Source organism: Pistacia vera, unplaced genomic scaffold (genome assembly GCF_008641045.1).
Source record: "Pistacia vera cultivar Batoury unplaced genomic scaffold, PisVer_v2 Contig530, whole genome shotgun sequence".
Taxonomy (NCBI): Eukaryota; Viridiplantae; Streptophyta; class Magnoliopsida; order Sapindales; family Anacardiaceae; genus Pistacia; species Pistacia vera.
The window spans coordinates 191,915-202,731 of NW_022196369.1; the positions used below are offsets into that span (position 1 = coordinate 191,915).

At 31.3% G+C, this 10,817-nt stretch overlaps 1 protein-coding gene and 1 pseudogene across 1 annotated transcript; both read left to right on the forward strand.

Annotated features, from left to right (window-relative positions):
• Window positions 1–473: 473 nt before the first annotated feature.
• LOC116107248 (7-deoxyloganetin glucosyltransferase-like) lies at window positions 474–2,445 on the forward strand. The gene is made up of 2 exons (XM_031393544.1): window positions 474–990; window positions 1,508–2,445. The coding sequence occupies exons 1-2, from the start codon at window positions 492–494 to the stop codon at window positions 2,443–2,445; spliced, it is 1,437 nt and encodes a 478-aa protein (XP_031249404.1). The 5' UTR covers window positions 474–491.
• A 5,300-nt stretch (window positions 2,446–7,745) lies between these two features.
• Window positions 7,746–10,572, forward strand: LOC116107260 (annotated as a pseudogene).
• The last annotated feature ends 245 nt before the right edge of the window (window positions 10,573–10,817 follow it).

Here is a 10,817-nt window from a genome sequence, read left to right on the forward strand (position 1 = left end):
CAATAGGAATAAAGTACTTTTTCCAGATATGAACTATGAACAGATTATTATTTTTATTAGAATTAAATGAATCGATACTAATTCCTATTATTTTAGATACCACGAAAGAAAATCCTAGAAACCTTATAGGAGAGATAATAATTAAAAAAAAAATTACAACAATCTAAACATTAGGACATAATTAAAATTGAGTTATGCTAACAAAATATTTAGTGTCTCTTTTATGTTGAAATAAGATATTATTCCCTCTTGACTTTTTCTGTTGTTTATTCTCCAATGGTTCATATTACTTGGTCGCTTTTGAAAGAATTTTTAATAGATAATAGGCTTTGGTTTAATTAAACAAATTAGGCCGGCAATGTTTGACCTAATTGCATTGGTGGGATTCCCTCTTATCTCCACTGACATAAACAGTTATTTTGTTTTTTCTAGTACTGTGTTATTATTGTCTCTTTATTTTCTCGTTTCTCAAGTAGGTAGAAGTGAAATTAATGGAGTCCCCGAAGGTTCATGCTGTTTGCATACCTCTTCCAGCTCAAGGTCACATTAATCCTATGCTAAAACTAGCAAAACTCCTTCATCTCAAAGGCTTTCATATCACTTTCGTCCACACTGAATTCAACCTCCATCGTTTGCTCAACTCTAGAGGTCCAAATTCTCTCAAGGGCTTACCCGATTTCCGGTTTGAAACAATTTCAGATGGGTTGCCATCAACAAATCCGCGAGGTATTTTGAACCTCCCAGACTTATGCATAACGATGCCAACTCACGGGCTACGTTCGTTTCGAGACCTTATAACAAAGCTCAATTCTTCCACCGATGCGCCCCCTGTCAGTTGCATAATCGCTGATGGTGTCATGAGTTTCACTTTAGAGGCTGCACAAGAATTTGGCATCCCTGAGATGATTCTCTTTACACCTAGTGGGTGTGGCATGTTGGGTTATCTTCACTTTGAAGAGCTCAAGAATAGAGGCTATTTTCCTTTAAAAGGTATTTTAATTAGCACTTCTTATTTCTCTTCATTCTAAATAGTAGAATTAATTGGGATGAAAAAGATAGATTTGTAACAATATATAGTACCACTAGAAACACCGACTACGGCGACGCAGAACTAACGCTGGCATAGCCAATTTCTTTGTCGCCTTTTATATATACTTTGGCGCAATAATAAATATAACGTAAAATAACTGTATTGTGCCGGAGAAAATGTCGGACAAAGCCAATACCCCGACACAAGTGACATTGGGGTTTAGAATTCATATGCCAGCACCGTTCATATCGTCACCGTATATCAATTAATCCATATTCCTATTAGTAATACCTCTACCTCAACGCCGATAGAGTTGGGGTAGTGTAATAGTATCTTGACGCCATAATGGCATCAGGCGTATTGCACTTCACCAGTGCTCAGATTCTGGCGTCGGTCCAGTCAGGTTTTTCTAGTAGTGTAAGTTGTTATTGTTGTTCTAGGACATGAAGAAATTGATAGTTGTTTCAACATATGCAGATGAGAGTTGCTTAACCAATGGATATCTTGACACTGTCATTGACTGGATTCCTGCTATGGCCGGGGTTAGATTGAAAGATCTTCCGACTTTCATTCGAACCACGGATCCCAACGATACAATGTTCAACTACAACCTCGAATCAATAAACAATTCAATGAAAGCCAAGGGTCTAATCCTTAACACATTCGACGATCTGGAACAAGAATCTTTAGATGTTATCAAAACCAAATTCCTCCATCTTTACACCATTGGCCCACTGTCAATGCTACACCAACAACGTCTGGATACAAACCTGGAGCCAATTGAAGCAAATTTATGGAAAGAAGACTCGAAATGCTTAGAGTGGTTGGACAAAAAAGAAGCAAATTCTGTAGTTTATGTGAACTACGGAAGCCTAATAATAATGACGCCGGAACAACTGAGGGAGTTCGCTTGGGGACTTGCGAATAGTAACTACGAATTCTTGTGGGTGATTAGGCCTAATCTTGTTGATGCCGGAGAAGAGGTGATATCAAAAGAGTTCAAGGAGGCGACAAGGGATAGAGGTTTACTTGTGGAGTGGTGTGAACAAGAGAAAGTTCTTGGTCATCCATCAGTGGGAGGATTTTTGACGCATTGTGGATGGAATTCTACGTTGGAAAGCATTTGCGAGGGCGTGCCATTGATTTGTTGGCCATTTTTCGCTGAGCAGCAGACAAATTGTCACTATTCATGCAGCAAATGGGGAATTGGGATGGAGATTGATGGTGATGTGAAAAGGGAAAAAGTGGTGGAAATAGTGAGGCAGTTGATGGAGGGAGAGAAAGGAAAGGAGATGAGGAAAAGGGCTGGAGAGTGGAAAAAGAGAGCTCAAGTAGCCGTAAAACCAGGTGGTTCTTCTTATAATAACTGTGAAATGTTAGTTAAAGAGCTTCAATTTGCCGCCATTGGCTTGTAATTTTCAATCAATATAGATCATTATAGATCAGACTTGTTTGCCAATCTATCTTTATTCTAAATTATTTCATAATAGTTTTTTGTCAATCTATCTTTATTCTAAATTATTTCATAATGGACTGTATATATACATAATCTGAAAACTGCATATGGTTTTGATAACGAAATTATGATTGAAATGTTTTAAAAATAGGTGAAAAACAATTGTAAGTAAGAATTTTGATGCAAATTTTTACTCTTCTCCTTCAATTCACTTGATTTCACTTCTTTCCTTCTTTTCTCATTTTTTGTCCTTAATGTTTTTAGATTTATATATATTTTTTAATGGTGAATATTTTATTCATATGTATTTAATATTGCATATTTAAGGGAAGGAAAAAAAAAAACACTTTCTAACACTTAAATAGAAGGAATTGAAATTCAGAAAACTTCAATCACTCGAGTCGCCGGAGCCCAGTCGGTAGTTAGTTTTAATAATATGAGACGTTAAGTTCTAATTAATATCATCATGCTATACAGTATTAGAGTTAAGGCTGGCCAAAAAGCCCAACCAAGGCCCATCTCGCTGCTAGACCCGAATATGGCTAAAACTCCAAATTTTAGATAGATAAAATAATTATATTTATTAGTAAAAAAATATAATTAAACATTAAAGAGTTAGACCAAATTGGTAGGATGCCTTAAGCAAACTTTCTTAGGTATATAAAAGCATACACTTTCTTCTTTCAAATAATTTGATATATTTGCCTGTGTAGCTCTCAATTAGAAGTACATAAATTCTGTAAAGTGAAATTTAGGTACCTAAAATTTTACTAATTTTAAAACCAATCATCTGTTGAAAATTAGGTACAAACCGTAACTCAAATTTCGTTAATAAATTTAAAAGCCATCAAAGGTATGTATCTCTTGAAATTTCACAAATATTATTAAATGAATGAAATAAATAAATAAAAAAAGAGAAAAAAAAATTAAAACAATAATTGAAAGGGATATTATCAATGAATGTAGAGACTTTTTTTAGAGAACAAAAGTTCTAAATCCTTCAATTAATGGACAATAACAAGTTATTTAGTATTACACATAACTTTATATAGGATAAAGACGTAATTGAACAAGTTTAAACTATTCTTTTTATAAAATAAATAATCAACATTAGAAATTAAAAAATAAAAAAGATTTAAATTGTTCTTTTTTTATATAAAAAATCAAATTAAAAAAATAAAAAACAACAAAATTTTAAATTTTGTTTTAAGAAACTAAAAAAAGCTATTATTATTTTTCCTTTATTTTTTTATTTTTAATTTATTAAAAAAATTAATTTCCTTTAAAAAAATGCTTTGGTCTTTTTTTTTTAATAGTTATTTTAACATTTTTAAATTTAGAATTTAAGTACTAAATTAACTTCAAAAATAGAAAAAAGAAAAAAAGTCAAAGAGCATCATTTTTCACTTTTTGTAAAAGTTAACGGCAAATAATTTGTTGCTTTTATCCTCTTATATAAAAAATCTAAAAACTTTGTAGCCTAATTGATGATATTTCTAATTAAATTAGACTATTAGAGCATCTCCGAATTATTTTTTATATGACTCGTTTATTCATAAAAACAAGAGTTTAATAGACTTTTTATTCTTTAAATATAATTTAAAGAATGAGTTTAGCTATAGAGTTAAATTTCACTCTTTATATTAATTTTAAAAAATAAATTACAAGTTTCTATGTATTTTATTTATTATTTATCTCTCATATTAAGTTTTTTTTTTTTTTTTGAAAAAACATACTTTAAAGAGTTTATTAAATTTGAATAAACAATTTATTTTTATATTTAAAAATTAACAAAGATATTTTTTATTTATGTAAAAAATGTTTTTAAAATAAAAAGCAAAGGAACCACTTAGACTAAGAGATGAGTTGTAAGCTGGAAAAGTAGCCAACCGAAATTACTGGAAGATTTGAATGATGAGTCTTGTGTTTAAAGTGCAAAATTTGATATATGAATTTGGGAAGTCGACAATTACTTTTGAAAGAGAATATCATTTTCATCCTTGTGGTTTTGATGTATAATAAGGGGCAAAACAAGGGATGTAAATATGTCCGGCCCGGGTTGGGCTCACCCGAGCTTGTCCAGGGTATTTTTTGAAAATCCAAGCCCGTACCAAGGAAAGAGCCCATGTTTTATAAAATATTTTTTTTATTTACATAAAATAATTAAAATTATTAATAATAAAGAATTTGAAAATTATTAATTATAGATTCTGAAATCCATTAATAAATAATTTTATAAACGACTTTCGCTATGGAATTATATATGTAAGTAACGTTACACAAATTTAAAGACAATGGAAAGTGAAGTTGACTTACAGCCACCTAATTTTATGTACCTAAAAGTTTAACTGGAACGGAAGATGGGAGCTTCATCTTTTACTGTTCAACGCAGACCATTAAATGGGATAACTTTAGGTAAGGCAATCCATTCAAGCTAGTCCCGCTAAGCTAGCTAGTTATAGCCCGTAGTATAATATGCCAAGGATTGTTGCTTTTTCTCCCCTTGGCTCTTCCTTTTCTAAGATGTAGTAAGAAATAAATTGCTCAGAGATATTCTACGTATTTTATTTATTATTTATCTTTTCTATTAAGCTTTTTTAAAAAAATATATATATTCTCTCTCCTAAAATTTAATATTATATATATAAACTATTTATACAAATTATTTTTCACAAATTGATGTGGCAACCTGTATGTTTGCCATGTAATCTCTTTTTAATATTGTTTGTAGGAAATATTTTGTATAAATAGTTTACATATGTAGTTTGTATATATATCATTACTCTGTTTTAATATTGTTAAGACATGGAGTAAGAAGATATATGTAAGTATTTTGTTTTGTCAATTTATTCATTCGGATTAGCACAGAATCTATTTAGGTCCGGTTTAAAGGTGGTCACAATAGAATTGCAATGATCACAATACGTCTGTCAGATTTTGTTTTAGCATTCTTGCATATCGTACCTACATTAATTAAATTTGATTATATTTCTAGTTATGGAAAGTTTTATGTAGACGTTATATATTAATGTGAGCTAGAAAAGATTTTATTTCATTAAGATCTTAAGAATCATTTTCCTAAAAGAAGATTATGATTTCAAGAATCATTTTCTTAAAAGGAGATTATGATTTCAAAAATCCTTTTCTTAAAAGGAGATTATAAGTTCAAAGAATCATTTTCTTAAAAGAAGATTATGAATTTGAAAACCCTTTTCTAAGAAGACAAAACTAAAAAGGATTCCTTCTTGTTTCCCAATCCTTGTCACATGTATATATATTTTCATTTTATTATTGTGACTTTTCTAAGAAAACCAAATTATACCTCTACTCTCTCTAAACATTTTTATGAGGTTTTTTTAGTTCTTTAATGATGGTTTCCTTATGCTTTGGTAGCCTTAAATTTACCTTTGATTAACTTCTTGTTTTGCGTGAGTTTGTTTTTTGGAACGTTGTACCATGTTGATGATTGGACGTGTTCGAGCTAGCTTTGCCGAAGTAATCTTTCATCGTTGAAACTTGAGAGGAGCTCAAGTGTGACCAAGTGGTCTCGTGGAAGAGAAGCTAGCTTTGGTGGTTTGAGGTTCAACCAAAGAGCCAAGATTGAAGTGTTGTCTAAATAGGGAGTTTTACAACTGATACTTATTCTTGTCTTTGTAATTGAATAGATAATTATTTCATAATAGATTAGCTTTTTCTGGACTTGGTCCTATAGATGTAAGCAAGTTGTCAAACCATGTAAAGATAATTATGTTCTTTATTTTTTGTTGTGCATGATTTACACATGTTGATAATTCGTTAAACAACTTATTAAACACTTCTTAAACATGTCAGTACATTCCGCATAAGTTTTAATCAACATGATAATAGTTTAAAAGTTTTAATTGGTATCAAAGCATGTTATGAAGAGTTATTTTAGTAGATCCTTACTTATTTCAGGTGAATTCAAACCGGAATATGTCGTTTACTCTTTATGTAATGCGTTTTTCAAGTAAATTAACAATCAGTTAATAATCAATTAACAGTTTGTATTTGAAAAAGAATAAATTCTCAATTTCAAAACTTCTCATATATCATGATTTTAAAATCCTTTGGAACCAAATAAAGTTCAGAACTGCAGACATTAACTGTTTTTCTACTCAAAAGTTCCTCGCTCGAATTCACAACTGCAATAACTAATTTTACAGCCTAACAGTCACCACTTGAATGTCTTCTCAGGAACGTCTTATTCAACCGTTGATGTAATTATTGAATTTGACTCATGATTTTATCATTCTTAATAAATTTTCAAACCATGTAAAGAAAATGGAAACTGCAGTCGACTTACCGCCGACTAATTTTATGTACCTAAAAATTTAACTGGAACAGAAGATGGGAGCTTTATCTTTTACAGTTCACTGCAGACCTTGAGCAATCTTCGTAATCATATAAATGAGATAACTTTAGGTAAGATATTTTATGTATTTTATTTATTATTTATCTTTCTTTTTCTTTTTTTGAAAAAACATATTCTCTTTCCTAAAATTTAAATAATCTATTAGATTTAAATAAAAATTTTATTTTTTATATTTAAAAATTAATAAAGATTCTCTTTATTTATATGAAATATATTCTTTAAAATAAAAAGTAAACGAACCACTTAGACTAAGAGATGGGTTGTAAGCTGGAAAAGTACCAAACCAAAAGGACCAGAAGTTTGAATGATGAATCTCGTGTTTAAAGAGCAAAATTTGATACATGAAATTGGGAAGTCTGACAATTACTTTTGAAAGAGAATATCATTTTCATCCTTGTCGTTTCCGTGTACTATAATAAGGGGCAAAACAAGGGATGTAAATACGTCCGGCCCGGGTTGGGCTCACCCAAGCTTGTCCAGGGTTTTTTTTTTTTTTAAATCCAAACCCGCACCAAGGAAAGAGCCCATGTTTTATAAAATATTTTTTTTATTTACAGAAAATAATTAAAATTATAAATAATAAAGAATTTGAAAATTATTAATTATAAATTTTGAAATCCATTAATAAATACTTTTATAAACGACTTTCGCTATGGAATTATATATATAAGTAACGTTACACAAATTTAAAGACAATGGAAAGTGCAGTTGACTTACCGCCAACTAATTTTATGTACCTAAAAATTTAACTGGAACGGAAGATGGGAGCTTCATCTTTTACTGTTCACTGCAGTCCTTTAGCAATCTTCATAATCATATAAATGAGATAACTTTAGGTAAGATATCATATGACAGCGATAGTTGTTTTGTGATTTTGCATACACAATGGCATCAAAGTACACCTTTCGCTTTAGCTTCGTTTGTTTCTTTTCAGTGTTTGTTTCTACGCTTTTTCGAAATGCGGATTGTGGCTCAATAGTTCGGACCTTACCAGGCTTTCCCGGTGTTTTACCTTTCAAACTTGAAACTGGGTCAGTTTTTTTTTCATTTTTTACTTGCATTTTAACTTATATTTGTAACTACTGATATGGGAGATTTTGCAAACTCAGATATGTTAGCGTGGGGAATTCAGAACTCTTCTACTTGTTTGTGGAGTCACAAGGAAATCCTGAAGTGGATCCTGTTCTTTATTATATAGTTGGAGGCCCTGGTTGTGCTGCTTTGAATGGCTTCCTCTTCCAAACTGGTATTTTCAGATATTGTTCTGCAATGCATGCCACCTATAATATGTTAAGGACCATAAAATTTAATTGCAGACTATGTCTACTATTTTTTCAGGACCACTACAATTTGATGATGCTTATTACACTGGTGGCTTGCCAACGTTACATTTGTACCCCTACACATGGACAAAGGTACAAAATTTAAACAATATGTGGACGACTGATGGTAGGGAAATGATATATTATGATTGTATGATGGTGATAATTTTGCAGAGTGCCAGTATAATATTTGCGGATGTCCCTGTTGGCTCTGGTTATTCCTATTCAACAAATGCATCGGATTACAGTATCTCAGACTTAGAATCAGTGAATCAATCTCATGTATTTATAAGAAAGGTGAAGGAATTTTTCACAAAATAAGTTGTCTTTTGTGAAAATAGGAGTTACGGAAACACCATAAAAGTTTGTGTACTAATTCATCAAATTTTTGAACTCAATGCAGTGGTTGAGTGAGCATCCTCAGTTCATCCCAAACCGATTTTTTATCGCTACTGACTCTTATTCTGGCATACTTGCTCCAATCATCGCACAAAGAATATTGGACGGTAATTATTATTATTATTATTTTTTAATCAATTTCAAGCCAAGTAGTGATATAATCGCTTAAAGCTGTTTTTTAGTTTTTTATTTATGGCTTAATTTGCAGATAATGAAGCTGGAGAGGAGCCATCAATAAATCTAGTCGTAATGCTCTAGAACACATACCGTGGTTTAGCCTATTTGGTTCGTTACATCAATGATGAATCATACTTGTAAATTATAAACTAAATCTTCTTGTTATTTATGAATTAATCAGGGGATTATAAGTGGATCACCACATACAGATGGTGAACTTGAAGGAAATGATAAAGTACCATTAGCTCATCAGCTGGGAATATTATCCAAGAGTTTGTACGAGGTGATTTCCAACTGAAAAGACATAAATATTCTAATTTTTATAAGGCTTTAACCTCTATTTAGTTCTCTGCTAATATGTTTCATGATCACTAAACTAAATCTGAGCAGAAAATTTAAAATTGTCTTCTTCTGTTCACAGTCAGCCAAAAACAATTGCGATGGTGATTTCTTCTACGTGGATTCTAGTACCTCCAGTGGGGAATGCCTCGAGGATATGGAAATAATCGATGAGGTCAGATGGGTGATCAAACTTTTTTTATTTTTTTTTTATTTTCTCATATTCACATGATTTATTGCGAGGCGCTATTCTATATATCTTCAAGAAAGTGTTATTTGAATTTTGTAGTGCCTTGAACAAATAAATACAGAAATGGTGTTGGCTCCCAAGTGTGCTACAGTATCACCCAAATCAGATGATGAAAACATGAGAAGGTCTTTGAAAGAAAAGTCAAGACAATTTCCCCTTCCATCAACCATAGCAACTGACTATTGGTGCAAGGTTATCTTTCCCCCTTCTCCCATCATCTGTAAGTGTTGTTTGTATAATTTTCTAACTAATTTTATGTTTGCAGAATTTTCCTTATCTACTCTCTGCTGTATGGGCGAATGACATAAGTGTTCAACGTGCTCTTCATGTCCGAGAGGTATTTACAATTAATTCAAACAATTGTGGCATTGAGAATATGTAGATCACATTGAAAATTGTTTATAATTGTAAACAGGGAACAATTCAGGAGTGGCGTAGGTGCAACCAAACCTTCGCTTCTGGTACATATGTGTATGATCTTGGGAAGGCCTTTGACTACCAAAAAAATCTTACCAAAACTGGCCGCAAATTTTACTTTACAGGTTATCTTCTACAATTTACATTTTCTGTTTATCCATGACTTCAACTGATTTCAAATAACCTATAAGAACATTCTGTTGACTTAAGCCTAATTCTTAATGCAGTGGTGATCATGATCTAGTTATTCCACATATATCAACAGAATATTGGCTATCTGAACTCGGAATAAGTTTGGATGAAGATTGGCGACCGTGGTATGTTGGTGGTCAAGTTGCAGGGTAAGTTTATAAGTCTGCAGACTTCTTACAATCTAATCTTTTCAACTTTTTTTAATTTGATTCAATATGAAATCAATTCATTCTATAATTATATATGGCAATGCATCTTCGATTTAGGTACACGATGAAGTATTCAAATTATGGATATCGACTAACTTATGCCACTTCAAAGGTAAGAACGCGTTGTAAAAACCATTTCATTTGTTTAATTTAATTGTGAAACCATAATGTTATATGTATATTTTGTACAGGGATCAGGTCACTCTCCTACGGAATGGAAAGGCAGAGAAAGTTACGAGATGTTTGAAAGATGGATCCACTTTTACCCGCTCTAGTTTGATTGCCACAGTGTAACAGTCCGGAGGAATAAATGTAAGGGGTTGTTTGTTTTTTGGTCTTAAAGCCTAAATTTAAGTCTAATTTTATTTAATTTAGATGTTTAAATTTGTTTGTTTTTTAAATTAAGCCAAGTTTTTTTTGGCTTTTATGTGTACTTAAAAGAATAATGTTATATATACAAACTATTTAAATAAATTATTTCTTATAAATTGATATGGCAACCCTGTATGTTTGCTATGTAATCTCTTTTTAATATTGTTTATAGGAAATAGTTTGTATATATAACATTACTATTGTTTTAATATTGTTAAGACATAGAGTAAGAAGATATGTCTTCATTAGCATATGTAAGTA